Source organism: Balaenoptera musculus, chromosome 1 (genome assembly GCF_009873245.2).
Source record: "Balaenoptera musculus isolate JJ_BM4_2016_0621 chromosome 1, mBalMus1.pri.v3, whole genome shotgun sequence".
NCBI classification, from domain to species: Eukaryota; Metazoa; Chordata; class Mammalia; order Artiodactyla; family Balaenopteridae; genus Balaenoptera; species Balaenoptera musculus.
In genome coordinates, this window is record NC_045785.1 from 99,107,529 (window position 1) to 99,124,858 (window position 17,330).

A 17,330-nucleotide genomic window follows, 5' to 3' on the forward strand; every position below is an offset into this window, starting at 1 on the left:
TCTCCCCACCCCTGTCTCTGGTAACCACAAATCTGAATTCTTTTTCTATGAGTTTGTTTTTGAAGTATAATTAACCTACAATGCTATGTTAGTTCCTGTTATACAGTGTAGTGGTTTGATATTTCTATACATTCCAAAATGATTACCACAATAAATCTAGTTATGGTATGTCACCATATAAAGATTGTGCATGAACTATGACCCTTCATCGTTATTGATTATATTCCCCACACTGTACATTTCATACCAGTCACTCATTTATTTTGCAACTGGAAATTGTACCTCTTAATCTCCCTCACCTATTTCTTTCCTTCCCCCACCCCCTCCTGACAACCATCTGTTTGTTCTCTGTATCTTACTCTTTCTGATTTGTTTTTTAGGTTCCATATATGAGTGAAATTATATAGTATTTGTCTTTCTTTGTCTGACTTATTTCACTTAGCATAATACCCTCTAGGTCCATTCATGTTGTTGCAAATGGCAAGTTTTCATTCTTTTTTATGGCTAATATTCCATTGCATATATATGTGTACACACACACACACCACATCACATCATTATCCATTCATCTAGGTTACTTCCATATCTTGGTTATTGTAAATAATGCTTCAATGAATATAGAGTTGCGTTTATCTTTTCTACTTAGTTTTTTCATAGAAATTGAGTTTTGGTTTTTGTTTGTTGGTTGGTTGGGTTTTTTGTTTTCTTTTTTTGGCTGCACCACGTAGCATGTGAGATCTTAGTTCCCTGACCAGGGATTGAACCCGTGCCCCCTGCAGTGGAAGCACGGAGTCCTAACCACTGGACTGCCAAGGAATTCCAAGAAATTGAGTTTTTATTTATGTGGCTTATACGTATTGTATTAGATATTAAAACTTACAGATTTTTAAAACAATTCATTTTAATATAATGATAAATTTATTGCATATTAACAAATGATTAGTATTTTGTTTTTTTAAAAAAACCTTTTTTTTTGAAAATGCAAAAAGAATCAGTAGAAAAACTAGCATTGTTTTACATTATGCAGATCTTTTAAATATCTCCATTCAGTTTGTTGTGCTGTGTTGTCTTAGTTTATACATATTGTTCCCTCCATGGGGAATGCTGTCCTTGGTATCTACTCATCCTCCAATCCAGCTCAAACATCACTGCCTTTGAAGGTCACCCCAACCCCTCCTTATATACATATGTAGAGTTGATTGCACCTTCCTTTGTGCCTCATTGTGCCTTTTAATGTTTTCTATATTACTATCTAGGTGACAGATCCTTTGAGAATAGTGACAATGTCTTATTCAGTATTTAATCTTTATTTACTGACTCTTCCTAGCTGCTCAGTAAATGTTTGCTGAATGGATGAACTGCTACTTTTTTACATGCAGAGTCAGTTCATCCATTATCCCAATGACTGTTTTTCAGTTATGGCAATTCCATCAGATTTTATAACATGAAAATTTGTGGATAGCTTCAGAAAAATTAGTAACTTGAATTTTCAATTTGGTAACTTTTATGCATTCAAACATTAATAAGTAGTATGTAAAATATGGCTGTGGCTCTTTTCTTTTAAGGGAAGTTGCTTTTGGGGTAGTATATGAATATATTTTTGAACTACACACACTTAATTTTGCTTGACCGAGGGGAGTTTCTTAATTATGTAAGGATTATGGGACATGCACCTTGACAGAAAGTGGGATAAACCATAGCTGCTCAACAGACTTGACACAAATAGACTAAAAAAATAGGTTTGCTATTCAAAATAGGTTTGCTAATTTCTTTTTTTTTTTTTAATTTAAATTTATTTATTTATTTATGGCTGCGTTGGTTCTTCATTGCTGCACGCGGGCTTTCTCTAATTGCGGAGAGCAGGGGGCTACTCTTCGTTGCTGTGCGCAGGCCTCTCATCGTGGTGGCCTCTCTCGCTGCAGAGCCCGGGCTCCAGGCGCGCGGGCTTCAGTAGTTGTGGCATGTGGGCTCAGTAGTTGTGGCGCGTGGGCTCTAGAGCGCAGGCTCCCTAATTATGGTGCTCGGGTTTAGTTGCTCCGCGGCATGTGGGATCCTCCCAGACCAGGGCTCAAACTGGCGTCCCCTGCGTTGGCAGGCAGATTCCTAACCACTGAGCCACCAGGGAAGTCCCGCTAATTTCTTAAATAAGTGATTGACACCAACAGTTGACAAGTACAGTAATATGATTAAGTGTACATGCCAAAGCAGATATACACAGTTGGAAATCCATATTGGAACTATTAGCCCTGTATAGTATAATTCTCATGAGTTGAGCAGCATTTCTTACTTCCTAATTAGAACCCCTCTTTTTATTTTTGTTGCTCAGTTAACTTAAGGGCTTTATGGAATATTTCCTCTTAATCTCCACCAGTTTTCATCCCAGAAAAATAATATATTATCGACAATTATCCTGTCACATTAGGGTTCTCAAACTGTATGTGCATAAGAATATCCTAAGGTGTTTGTGATACAGATTCCTCATACCTGCTTCCAGATGGTCCACATAAAAGTTTTGTCTTCTAAGTCTTAAAAAGTCATACAGAATTTTATAGCTCAAGCAAATTTTGCAGATCTCCTAATCTCTTTTAGGAGTAGGATTATTATGAGGAAACTCAGAACCAAAAAAGGTTAGCAATGTTTCCAGAATCACAAATCTAGTTAGTTAGTGGACCAACAGAGCCAGTAATTAGAATTCAGGGTTTCCATTCTGCCTTGATCCATGAATCAGTAAGCCTTTCTTGACTGAAAAGATAAGTCTGGCTATGGAGCAGCTTTTCTTTTACTCTTTTTAGAATCAGAGCAAAGTCACATAAGATCTTCCATATAAACCTAGGGATTCTAAAGTTGTAAAGTATTTCCATCTTTTTCTAATTCTCTTCTCAATCCCAGCTTTATTTTCCAAAGATTCTTAAAAGTCTTTTTTTCCCCCTGAAGAATGGTTTGACTTTGATGATAACCTTAATTTGGCTGGGTCAATAAGAACTTAAAATTGTTTGAAGGAAATGGAAGAAGTCAACAGAGGATGCCTATCTGGAAAGTAGAGCTCATTTTATTGTCAGATATACCATGTTCCTCTTTGCCCCTCGTCAGTGAGTTGATCATCTTTATACTCATCACATCAGATATTAGGGAATTTTCAATGTCCTTTCTCTCATAGTGTGTTAGAATTATACTGAGAGACCCATTTGAGGTCAGTCCTGTTATCATTGCTAACATCATTATTACATATATAGACATATAGATATAACTAAATGATACTCCAAATTGTTTTTTTTTCTTTAATATAGGTTTGTATATTCTTTGTATTTCATATTTTACTTGATGAGAGATGAGAGACTGACTTATATGGCAGACTGAGTACATGGTTTTACCTTACCTTTTATGCCAAAACTTTTAAAATGAAAAAGTAGGAAAAAGTGGAATGGGAAGAGAAATAAATTAGTAATCATTTAAGTAGTAAGAGTGTCATGGGAGGACATCTATTTAAGGAGCAAGAAGGGAAGAACTCAGAACAGTCTTGGAGTGGATTAGTTGGGGAATTGTTCTCCAAGCTTACTGGACCACTTGGCTCCTCCTTTCATTCCCATTTGGGCTAAGCTGCAGACGAATAGCATTTGTCCTCAGCATATAGCAATGAGAATGAGCACTGGGAGCAGAGCGGCAGGGCAGTGCCCCAGGGAGCCTGTGGCCTTAGGAGGCTCACTCAGAAGATAATCTGCTCACACATTCTCAGCAGCAAGTATACTCTTTCCCTCCCCTACAATCAAGGAGACAAACTACAAGTAAACAGAACAGGCAAACTAAATTAAATTCAAAGAGGTGCAACAAACATTTGTGGAAAACCAGTACCATGAAAGGAAGCACCAAACTCAACAAACAGTATATCTAAATTCTTAAGAAACAGTCGATAAAACAAGACTTTAAAATAAGTATAGTTAATAACCCCAACGAGACCGAAGAGATTATTGCACACACAAGAAAGAAAAAAAGTCTTGGAAATTAAAAATAGAACAGTTAAAATAATTGTCTGAAAACAAAATGGGCACAGCTGAAGAGCATGTTAGTGAGTTGAAAAATGGAGCTGAGGAATTCTCCCTACACAAGGCATAAAAAGACAAAAAAGATAAAACATAGGAGAAAAAATTAGATACGCAGGTTAGATAATAACATTTTGGCATCCATCTCTAATTAGAGACCCAGAAACAGATTGACAGTAGTGGGCAGGGGAGGGAATCAGAATGAATAACAAAAGAAATATTTTCCATGACATTTTTAGGACCTTTAGTACAGTGTTGAATAGTTAAGATGACAGGAGTCATCTTTGTCTTGCTTTTAAAATTAGTGACACTACTCATGTTTCATCATTACTGAATAAGCTGTAAAATTTTAGTAGATAACCCTTTATAAAGTTAAGGAAGTTGATTCTACTAAAAACTAGTAGTTTTGTTGTTGTTTTATGATATTTGGATGGGTGTTGAATTTTGTCTTTTTTTCCAGCATGATCACAAGGCTTTGCTTTTAGTTTGTAAGTTACATTGATTTATTAGTATTGAATCATTCATTCTTGCATTGGGATAAACACCATAAACACAAATTGGCATAATACCAATTAACTAATGTTTTATTTAGTTTTGCTGAAGTGTTCATAAATGAAATAGGATCGTAGCTTTCTCTTTTTGTGACTGCAGTATATTTTGACCAAAAATTGATTATTTAGCTTTTTAAAAAGAAAAATTCAAAATTAAAGCAGCATGTATATCCCCAAATTAGAACAAATCTGTATTGATAATAAACACTTTGAGATGTTTTGTGAAAAGAAAATCTGAAGGCTCCTAAACGGTAAGGTTTAAACAGGAAATTATATTTCAAGGGATGTGATAAAAATTTTGTTATCTGTTAATTCCTTCCCCTCTTATATGCTACTCTTCATAATTCTTTGACTAAAAATTTTATTTCTGTTTAGGTACGCATAGCTGCTAAATTCATCACTCACGCACCCCCGGGGGAATTTAATGAAGTGTTCAACGGTGAGTAAAGATTAGTACTTAGTTATTTTAAACCCTCCTTAACCACATACGAGCACTTATTGAGTGTTTGCTATCTCTTTTAATCCTTATAACATTATAGCTATAGCTAAGGAAAACAAAATTCAAAAAGGTTAAAATAATTTATCCAATATCACCCAGCTGGTAAGTGTCAGAGCAAGGATTCAAGCCCAGGTCTGAGTAACAAGCATGCTCTTAACCCATACATTAGGGTACCTATCTTATGTGAGAAAAGATTTAAAGTAATTTAATGTTGATAAATGTAGAAACAATGTTTAATTGTTTTCACAGTTTTATATCTATCATTATAAAATATAGCTTAAATCTCTTCAGTGCTTTTACTCAGGAAATGCCATAGCATAGGACATTTTCTAGAGCCGCTGGGGCTGAACTGACTGTATCTGGGAAACTTGTTAAATATACAGATTCCAATGTTATCCTCTTAAGATTCTCATTCATTAGATCTGGGGTAGAATGGGCAATCTGTTTTATCAAGTTCTCCAGGTGATTCTGAGTCACATCCAATTTAGGAACCACTATTCCTATATATTTACAATCTTCCATTCTATTTACTATGTTAACACAACTTACAGAATGAAAAATGTAGATGAGGCATTATAACATTGTGTTAATATCAATCATCATAATCCTATTTTAAGTTATAAATTAATTCATCTTAAAGTTCCCCTTAAGTAAAATCATAATCTTTGTGCATCTTGGTTCATTTTAGCAAACATTTATTTTGAAATTCTAGTTTTACATTAGAAGGTTACCTGCTTAAAATATCATATAATAACGCATATAGACTACAATTCTGCAGCCTGTGGAAAGAAAACCACATTCACAGAAACACAGACAAAACTAAAGGGCAGAGGACTTTGTACCAGATGAGGGAACAAGATAAAACCCCAGAAAAACAACTAAATGAAGTGGAGATAGGCAACCTTCCAGAAAAAGAATTTAGAATAATGATAGTGAAGATGATCCAGGACCTCGGAAAAAGATTGGAAACAAAGATCGAGAAGATGCAAGAAATGTTTAACAAAGACCTAGAAGAATTAAAGAACAAACAAACAGATGAACAATACAATCACTGAAATGAAAAATACACTAGAAGGAATCAATAGCAGAATAAGTGAGGCAGAAGAACAGATAAGTGACCTGGAAGACAGAATGGTGGAATTCACTGCCGCAGAACAGAATAAAGAAAAAAGAATGAGAAGAAATGAAGACAGCCTAAGAGACCTCTGGGACAGCATTAAACGCAACAACATTTGCATTATAGGGGTCCCAGAAGGAGAAGAGAGAGAGAAAGGACCTGACAATATATTTGAAGAGATTATAGTCGAAAACTTCCCTAACATGGGAAAGGAAATAGCCACCCAAGTCCAAGAAGTGCAGAGAGTTTCAGGCAGAATAAACCCAAGGAGAAACATACCGAGACAAATAGTAATCAAATTGACAAAAATTAAAGACAAAGAAAAAGTATTGAAAGCAACAAGGGAAAAACAACAAATAACATACAAGGAACTCCCATAAGGTTAACAGCTGATTTCTCAGCAGAAACTCTACAAGCCAGAAGGGAGTGGCACGATATATTTAAAGAGGTGAAAGGGAAGAACCTACAACCAAGATTACTCTACCCAGCAAGGATCTCATTCAGATTTGACTGAGAAATCAAAAGCTTTACAGACAAGCAAAAGCTAAGAGAATTTAGCACCACCAAACCAGCTCTACAACAAATGCTAAACAAACTTCTCTAAGTAGGAAACACAAGAGAAGAAAAGGACATACAAAAACAAACCCAGAACAATTAAGAAAATGGTAATAGGAACATACATATTGATAATTACTTCAAATGTGAATGGATTAAATGCTCCAGCCAAAAGACACAGGCTTGCTAAATGGATACAAAAACAAGACCTATATATATGCTGTCTACAAGAGACCCAGTTCAGACCTAGGGGCACATACAGACTGAAAGTGAGGGGATGGAAAAAGATATTCCATGCAAATGGAAATCAAAAGAAAGCTGGAGTAGCAATACTCATATCAGATAAAATAGACTTTAAAATAAAGAATGTTACAAGAGACAAGGAAGGACACTACATAATGATCAAGGGATCAATCCGAGAAGAAGATACGGCAATTATAAATATATATACACCCAACATAGGAGCACCTCAATACCTAAGGCAAATGCTAACAGCTATAAAAGAGGAAATTGACAGTAACACAGTAATAGTGGGGGACTTTAACACCTCACTTACACCAATGGATAGATCATCCAGACAGAAAATTAATAAGGAAACACAAGCTTTAAATGACACAATAGACCAGATAGATTTAATTGATATTTATAGGACATTCCATCTGAAAACAGCAGATTACACTCTCTTCTCAAGTGTACACGGAACATTCTCCAGGACAGATCACATCTTAGGTCACAAATCAAGCCTCGGTAAATTTAAGAAAATTGAAATCATATCAAGCATCTTTTCTGACCACAACGATATGAAATTAGAAATCAATTACAGGGAAAAAAACATAAAAAACACAAACACATGGAGGCTAAACAATATGTTACTAAATAACCAAGAGATCACTGAAGAACTCAAAGAGGAAATCAAAAAATACCTAGAGACAAATTACAACGAAAACACAACAATCCAAAACCTATGGGGTACAGCAAAAGCAGTTCTAAGAGGGAAGTTTATAGCAATACAAGCCTACCTCAAGAAACAAGAAAAATCTCAAACAATCTAACCTTACACCTAAAGGAACTAGAGAAAGAAAAAGAAACAAAGCCCAAAGTTAGTAGAAGGAAAGAAATCATAAAGATCAGAGCAGAAATAAATGAAATAGAAACAAAGGAAACAATAGCAAAGATCAATAAAACTAGAAGCTGGTTCTTTGAGAAGATAAACAAAATTGATAAACCTTTAGCCAGACTCATCAAGAAAAAGAGGGAGAGGACTCAATAAAATTAGAAATGAAAAAGAAGTTACAACAGACACCACAGAAATACAAAGCATCCTAAGGGACTACTACAAGCAACTCTATGCCAATAAAATGGACAACCTGGAAGAAATGGACAAATTTTTAGAAAGTTATAACCTTCCAAGACTGAACCAGGAAGAAATAGAAAATATGAACAGACCAATCACAAGTAATGACATTGAAACTGTGATTAAAAATATTCCAAAAAACAAAAGCCCAGGACCAGATGGCATCACAGGTGAATTCTATCAAACATTTAGAGAAGAGCTAACACCCATCCTTCTCAAAATCTTCCAAAAAATTGCAGAGGAAGGAACACTCCCAAACTCATTCTACGAGGCCACCATCACCCTGATGCTAATACAGACAAAGATACTACAAAAAAAGAAAATTACAGACCAATATCACTGATGAATATAGATGCAAAAGTCCTCAACAAAATACTAGCAAACAGAATCCAACAACACATTAAAAAGATCATACACCATGATCAAGTGGGATTTATCCCAGCGATGCAAATCAGTGTGATACACCATATTAACAAATTGAAGAATAAAACCATATGATCATCTCAATAGATGCAGAAAAAGCTTTTGACAAAATTCAACCCCCATTTATGATAAAAACTCTCCAGAAAGTGGGCATAGAGGGAACCTACCTCAACATAATAAAGGCCATATACGACAAACCCACAGCAAACAGCATTCTCAATGATGAAAAACTGAAAGCATTTCCTCTAAGATCAGGAACAAGACAAGGATGTCCACTCTCACCACTATTATTCAACATAGTTTTGGAAGTCCTAGCCATGGCAATCAGAGAAGAAAAAGAAATAAAAGGAATACAAATCAGAAAAGAAGAAGTAAAACTGTCACTGTTTGCAGATGACATGATACTATACATAGATAATCCTAAAGATGCCACCAGAAAACTACTAGAGCCAATCAATGAATTTGGTAAAGTTGCAGGATACAAAATTAATGCACAGAAATCTTTTGCATTCCTATACACTAACAATTAAAGATCAGAAAGAGAAATTAAGGAAACAGTCCCATTCACAACTGCAACAAAAAGAATAAAATACCTAGGCATAAACCTACCTAAAGAGATAAAAGACCTGTACTCAGAAAACTATAACACACTGATGAAAGAAATCAAAGATGACACAAACAGATGGAGAGATATACCATGTTCTTGGATTGGAAGAATCAATATTGTGAAAATGACTATACTACCCAAAGCAATCTACAGATGCAGTGCAATCCCTATCAAATTACCAGTGGCATTTTTTACAGAACTAGAACAAAAATCTTAAAATTTGTATGGAGACACAAAAGACCCTGAATAGCCAAGGCAGTCTTGAGGGAAAAAAACGGAGCTGGAAGAATCAGACTCCCTGGCTTCAGGCTATACTACAAAGCTACAGTAATCAAGACAACATGGTACTGGCACAAAAACAGAAATATAGATCAATGGAACAGGATAGAAAGCCCAGAGATAAACCCACGCACCTGTGGTCAACTAATCTATGACAGAGGAGGCAAGCATATACAATGGAGAAAAGACAGTCTCTTCAATAAGTGGTGCTGGGAAAACTGGACAGCTACATGTAAAAGAATGAAATTAGAACACTCCCTAACACCATATACAAAAATAAACTCAAAATGGATTAGAGACCTAAATGTAAGACTGGACACTATAAAACTCTTAGAGGAAACCTAGGAAGAACACTTTTTGACATAAATCACAGCAAGATCTTTTTTGATCCACCTCCTAGAGTAATGGAAATAAAAACAAAAATAAACAAATGGGACCTAATGAAACTTCAAAGCTTTTGCACAACAAAGGAAACTACAAACAAGACAAAAAGACAACACTCAGAATGGGAGAAAATATTTGTAAGCAAATCAACAGACAAAGGATTAGTCTCCAAAATATATGAACAGCTCATGCAGCTCAATATTAAAAAAACAAACAACCCAATCCAAAAATGGGCAGAAGACCTAAATAGACATCTCTCCAAAGAAGACATACAGATGGCCAAGAAGCACATGAAAAACTGCTCAACATCTCTAATTATTAGAGAAATGCAAATCAAAACTACAATGAGGTATCACCTCACACCAGTTAGAATGGGCATCATCAGAAAATCTACAAACAACAAATGCTGGAGAGGGTGTGGAGAAAAGGGAACCCTCTTGCACTGTTGGTGGGAATGTAAATTGATACAGCCACTACTATGGAGAACAGTATGGAGGTTCCTTAAAAAACTAAAAATAGAATTACCATATGACCCAGCAATCCCCCTACTGGGGATATACCCAGAGAAAACCATAATTCAAAAAGACACATGCGGGCTTCCCTGGTGGCGCAGTGGTTGAGAATCTGCTTGCCAATGCAGGGGACACGGGTTCGAGCCCTGGTCTGGGAAGATCCCACATGCCACGGAGCAACTAGGCCCGTGAGCCACAGCTGCTGAGCCTGCGCGTCTGGAGCCTGTGCTCCGCAACAAGAGAGGCCGCGATAGTGAGAGGCCCGCGTACCGCGATGAAGAGTGGCCCCCACTTGCCCCAACTAGAGAAAGCCCTCGCACAGAAACGAAGACCCAACAGAGCCATAAATAAAATAAATAAATAAATAAATTTAAATTAAAAAAAAAAAAAAAAGACATATGCACCCCAGTGTTCATTGTAGCACTGTTTACAATAGCCAGGCCATGGAAGCAACCTAAATGCCCATCGACAGATGAATGGATAAAGAAGTTGTGGTACATATATACAATGGAATATTACTTAGCCATAAAAAGGAGCGAAATTGGGTCATTTGTAGAGATGTGGATGGATCTAGAGACTGTCATACACAGTGAAGTAAGTCAGGAAAAGAAAACCAAATACTGTATATTAATGCATGTAACTGGAACCTAGAAAAACGGTACAGATGAACCGGTTTGCAGGGCAGAGAGACACAGATGTAGAGAACAAATGTATGGACACCAAGGGGGCAAAGTGGCAGGGGTGGTGGTGGTGGTGGTGGGATAAACTGGGAGATTTGGATTGACATATATACACTAATATGTATAAAATAGATAAGTAATAAGAACCTGCTGTATTAAAAAAAATTCAAAAAAAAATAATGCATATATGTGGAATCTAGAAAAATGGTATAGATTATCTTATTTGCAAAGCAGAAATAGAGGCATAGACGTAGAGAACAAATGTATGGATACCAAGGGGGAAAGGGGTGGGGAGGGAGGAATTGGGAGACTGGGATTTACACATATACATTATAGTTACTATGTATAAAATAGACAACTGATGGGAACATACTGTATAGCACAGAGAACTCTACCTAATGCACTGTGGTAACCTAAATGGGAGGGAAGTCCAAAAGGGAGAGGATATCTGTACGTGTATGGCTGATTCATTTTGTTGTGCAGTGGAGGCAAACACAACATTGTAAAGCAACCATACTCCAATAAAAATTTTAAAAATAATAATAAAAAAAAAAGAACGTTACATGCTTAGTTAGAGGAACTGTGTAATGTTCATTTGCACCTGGCTCAGAGCCCCACAAATTGTAGAACAGTCAATAATTTCCACTGGTAAAATCAATGATGCAGAGCAGAAGTTACTAGGAGAACATATAAATGTTATTTACAAGGAGTGAAATAATACAGTAGAAGTAAATCAAGACATTCTTCTTTATAGACTTGTTTTTTGGATATTTGAGCACTAACAGCAAGAAAAACAAATGCAGCCTTTCATCGCCTAGTCTCTCTTCCATATTGACCAAATGTAAATTTTCAACAACAGAGCTTTTAGAAATACTCCTACGACTTGAACTTTATCCAGCTGATTAGCTCAGATAAATCCTTGACTTAACAAAAATTAGTGGTCTTTGTAGTTAGAAGTACCTTGTTTTATTTCTGACAACTGAATGTACTTTATAGGATTATCATGAGAATAATTGATACCAAAGCATTAGATTGAGTTGGCAAGCTACTTATGACATGACGGCTGGTTTTTATTGGCATGCTACACATTGGCCTCTGCCAGCCCCTTCTTTCAGAAGCTCCAAGAGTCAGTTGCCTTTGGCTTATAATCAGCCTTCTCTCTTGGAGTTAATGCTTGGTAGTTTCTTAGTAACAAGGACACACCTCTTCCAGAAGAAAAGTGACTAGACTCTTGACATACAGCTTTTTAAAAAGATTGTAGGCCCCACATTAGATTCTCTAAAGAAAAATATGTTCAGCAATTTTACTGCCACTGACTGAATTGTGCCCAGCTTTCTTGGTCTGATGTTACAGAAAAGCCTACAATTCTTAATCTATTTTAAAAGGATTCTTTAGATACAAATAAATAGTCCTAACTGTAACCTTCTGTAAACCATGTTTTTCATTTGCTATGAAATTCCTTGAGAATTTATTGTTGGATTATTGTACCACAAATAATTCTGTGTAAATCTGTGAACATTAGCATCTGTTTGTGTACATTTTTAGAATTTCTACATATACAGTATATCCAAAGACTAATCTTGCAAAGCCTGGTTTTCTAAAAATCTAATCTAGAAATCCGCTAAAATTTCTCCAAGTTTGTCTTCTACTGAACATTTGAATTTTAACATCTTTAACATTGTTTTCCTCCTCAGATGTCAGGCTACTACTTAATAATGACAATCTCCTCAGGGAAGGGGCAGCACAGTAAGTATCCTTCTAAATCCACTTACTTGTTATTCTAATATTGGGTAAACTATGTTGATAGTAAACTAGTACCCTGAAAGCTAAGTTTAAAATAGCTCAAAATAAAGCAGTTGGTTTTTAACAATTTTAGTTGGTTTTTTTTTCCCTTAGAGAAAACATGTTCCCCCAAAATGTTGTTTACTTCCTTAAAGTTTATTTTATATGGTCTTACTTATTTTTATTTTTGCCTAGATTTTCCCTGTTAAAGCAGTTTAGTTCTTTTAGTTCAGGCTGAATTTTTTTATAACTGCCAGTTATAGAAAGATTAGGCTGCTATTGAGGAGTGATAATGTTTCTCAAATTGCCAAAAAATAGCAGATATTCAGAAAGTGCCTTAATAGAGTTAACCATAGAATAATTGCATTATTATTCTACCCAATCATTGGCTCCTTATCACTGTCAGGCTAATTAATGTTTCTAGAATATCATTTTCATTTTGTCCTTGTCCTCAAAAACATTAGATTGGTGGTTGGTTGGTTGGTTGGTTGGTTGGTTGGTTTTCTTGTCTTCAAATCTAAATACTATATGACTTTCTAGGCCCCCTGTTCTCTGGTTTTATCACTGCTGTTCTTTACTCTTCAATACAAAGTACTCCTTCAGTTACTGTCTATCCAACTGGCCCAGAGTTCCTCTGTAAAGAGGAAATCAGAATTGGATAATGACTGGACAAGTGTGGGGTGGGGAGATGGAACAAGGATTTTGATGCAGAGCAACAAATAATTATTATGAAGGCATTTGGTGTGATATATAATTTGTTTAGATTTTAGCTGTAGAAAATGTTTTAAGAATTGCTGCCTGGGAAAGTCTACTGCCCTGTCCATACTGCTTTTTCAGAACTCATTTTGGGACCAGATCCTACAAACCTAAAATTTGCACAGCATCACTATAATTGCCATAATGAACGATACCCCAGTTATACATTCTCTTTCACTGTTCTGTGAACTACCTTTTTTTTCTTTTGGCTGCGCCACATGGCATATAGGATAGTAGTTCCCCAACCAGGGATGGAACCCGTGCCCCCTGCAGTGGAAGTGCACAGTCCTAACCACTGGTGGACCACCAGGGAATTCCCTGAACTACCTTTTATATTTATTTATATATAATTCTTTTCTCTCTCTCTTCTTCCTTTTTTAAAAAAAACAGTGCATTTGCCCAGTATAACATGGATCAGTTCACACCTGTGAAGATAGAAGGATATGAAGATCAGGTAATAGTTGTTTCTATTAGATAGACTGTGCCTGGAAAGTAGTAGAAATACTGTAAAACAGATGTCTGAAGATAAGATGCTGAATAAATTCATGTCTTAGTATTCTTAGCTTTTGTAAATATTCTACATATTAGGAAATTCTTCCTCCCTCTGAAAATACTAGGAGTTTCTTTGAAGAGAGAGCTGTCCCTAACAAGAACAGTAAAAGTAAAAGGAATTGAGTTTTACACAAGTTTTCCAGCTGTCTCTAATTCTCCTTGGTAAGAATAACAGGAGACATTATATTTAATGGGAAAACAAGAATTCCTGTTCCAATACAGGAACAAAGCAAATATATATTCCCATTTTTACCACAGTTATTAACATTATATGAAAGGGCTTTACAAATTCATTAATGTACGCTTCAAAGGCAATATGGCACCAAATAGCAAATGCCTTTTAAAAGTCTGAATCCCCTTTGAACCCACAAGTCCATAGAATTTATCCTAGGGAAATAAGTATATAAATGTGTAAAAAGATTATTTGAAGCAAGGTTTATGATAAGGAAAAATTGGGAACAATCTAAATGTCCAACATTAAATTAAATATCTGTAAAGCAATTATACTCCAATAAAGATGTTAAAAAATTTTAAATAAATAAATAAATAAATAAAAATATCTGTAGGCCAAAATTCTATGTAACCATTGAAAACTGATAGAAATATTGAACTGGGAATATGTTCATGATATATTAAGCTAAAACAGAAAGCAATATGTAGCATTATGCTAGTTTATTTTTTAAATAGATATTTAAATGAACAGTTATACTATATTAGAATCTGCATCTTACATTCTGTGAAAGGTACATCTTACTTTATGTGCCACTAAGAAAGAAAAGACACTGTCAGTTAAACTATGACACAGTCCTAAGATGCTGTCAAGTTTAAGATGTATCCCATTTTATGAGATGTTAAATCATGAGGGGAATGTATGCATCTTTAGACTCAGAAATAAAGTAGTATATAGATGTGCATAGAAATGGAAATGTGGGAAAATATACACCAAAATGTTAACTCCCTATGTTGGGATTACAGGATTACTGTAATTTGTTTTGTTTGTTGTTTTTTGTTTGTTTTAGTTTATATTTGTGCTTATCTTTATTTTCTCAATGAAACTAGATTAATTACAAGTATAAAAGACAAAAAAAATACTGAAAAGTAAATGATAAATATTGCTTACAGTTGATATTGTATACTTCACTAATACAGCGGAATTATTGAAATAATAAGGTCTGTGTCCAGATACATGATATAAGAACATTCCCACATACATGCGGTAGCCAGCTTAAAAATGTAGTCAAAAGGAGATCACATTCTTAGCCACAACAACAACACATTACCTGACATAAAAGGAAAATATGGAAAGACGTTTGAGTTATTAAAGTAGATGCCATCACTGCATATAACAGAAAATCAACTACAGTGGGTTAACTAAATAGAGACTATTTTTGTCACATAAGAAATCCAGAGGTAATATTTTGGGATGTTATGGCCGTTCCATATCATCAGAGACGCAAGTTGCTTCTAGCTCTCTGTTGTGCCATCCTTATGTATGGTTTTCATTATCATGTTCTCAAGATAGCTGATCCATCTCTGGTCACTGAATGCATGTTCCAGGAAGGAAGAAGGAGGAAGATGCAAGAGGTGCTATTGGCTATTCCAGAAGCACCTTCCACTGATAAATTGTTGCCAGAATGCATATCACTTTATCATTCCTAGCTGAGAAGTGTTGTCTTTTTAGTTGGACATACTGCCTTCTTGAAAACCTTTGAGGTTCTCTTAGTAAGGAGAAGGGAGAGAATGGATATTGGATAGGAAACAAGCAAGAGTCTGTCACACAGTTCATATACACCCACCCACACGCACATTTTAATCAGAGAAATGAATGGAAAATTAAATAGATGTAAATGCCACATTTCTGAATAAGGAATATAAATAATATAGAAAGTTTATCCGATTTAGAAATATAAATAATATGTGAAGCTTTTTCAGATAGACTCCATATAATTCCTAATGACAATTGTAATAGACCATACAGGATTATTCTGATCAAAAACAACAATGAAGGAAGACTAATGCTAGCAAACATAAAGACATAAAGCAATGATAGTGGAGCCTTAATCTAAGTAACATAAAATAGAAGGGAAAAGGAAATAATTGATAAAATGTATAAGTTTATCTAATTTTGATTTCCAAAGCCAACTGTATACCTAGATTAATTCCAAGTGTAGTTTAAAGGTTAACTATTTTTTAAACATAAAATTTTAGTAGGAAATGGAGATTCATAACTTGCGTAATGATGAAACATTAGAAAAGTTTATCAAAGTGACTTCTGCAAAATAAAAAGATTTTAAAAATAAGATTTAAAAAGGAGAAAATATGTACCTCAAACATAATAAAAAGGTTATTCAAATACCTAAGGGTGATGCCAAGAGTTCAGTGGATAAATGAGCAACAGACATGAACCAACTGTACCCAATTGGAGAATACAGAGCAAACTTGAAAAGTGTTAGATCACCTACTAATAGTAATTAAGGAAGTACAAATTAAAATTTTAATGTGAATATATTTACCTTGTAGTTACAAAAGTTGCAAAATTATAATGAGAAAGCTTTATGAAGGTAAGACTAAGGAAATAGTTTTATGTATTTTTCCTACTGTCATTATATACAAGGTTTTTTTTTTTTTTTTTAAAGAAATTCACGTTCTTTTATTTATTTATTTATTTATTTATGACTGTGTTGAGTCTTCGTTTCTGTGCGAGGACTTTCTCTAGTTGCGGCAAGTGGGGACCACTCTTCATCGCGGTGCGCGGGCCTCTCGCCATCGCGGCCTCTCTTGTTGGGGAGCACAGGCTCCAGACGCGCAGGCTCAGTAATTGTGGCTCACGGGCCCAGTTGCTCCGTGGCATGTGGGATCTTCCCAGACCAGGGCTCGAACCCGTGTCCCCTGCATTGGCAGGCAGATTCTCAACCACTGCGCCACCAGGGAAGCCCATAAACAAGGTTTTTAAAGATAGTCTGATGATAAGGACAGAAATCTCAAAAGTAGGAATTCTTTCCAAAGAATTCTTTTTAAGGAGAAGACTTTTTTATGGTAGAACTTATAGTGGCTTTCAATGGTAGAAACTGTAACTAGCTTAAAGCTCCTTCAATTCAGAAATGATTAAGTATACTATGGTATGTATAATGAGATATACATATAATGAGATCATATATAGTTAATTTTAAATGGTAACTGTGTCAAAAGACAAATGGCAAGTTAGGGGAAAATATGTGGAACTCAAAACACATGCGAAAGGA

At 35.3% G+C, this 17,330-nt stretch overlaps 1 protein-coding gene across 1 annotated transcript in view; it reads left to right on the top strand.

Annotated features, from left to right (window-relative positions):
• CAPZA1 (capping actin protein of muscle Z-line subunit alpha 1) overlaps positions 1 to 17,330 on the top strand; it is a 49,417-nt gene that overhangs the window by 18,484 nt on the left and 13,603 nt on the right. Inside the window, exons 2-4 of the mRNA XM_036838435.1 lie at positions 4,964 to 5,027; positions 12,693 to 12,744; positions 13,927 to 13,990. Of these exons, the coding sequence (XP_036694330.1) occupies positions 4,964 to 5,027; positions 12,693 to 12,744; positions 13,927 to 13,990 (180 nt within the window). The remainder of the gene's footprint in view (positions 1 to 4,963; positions 5,028 to 12,692; positions 12,745 to 13,926; positions 13,991 to 17,330) is intronic.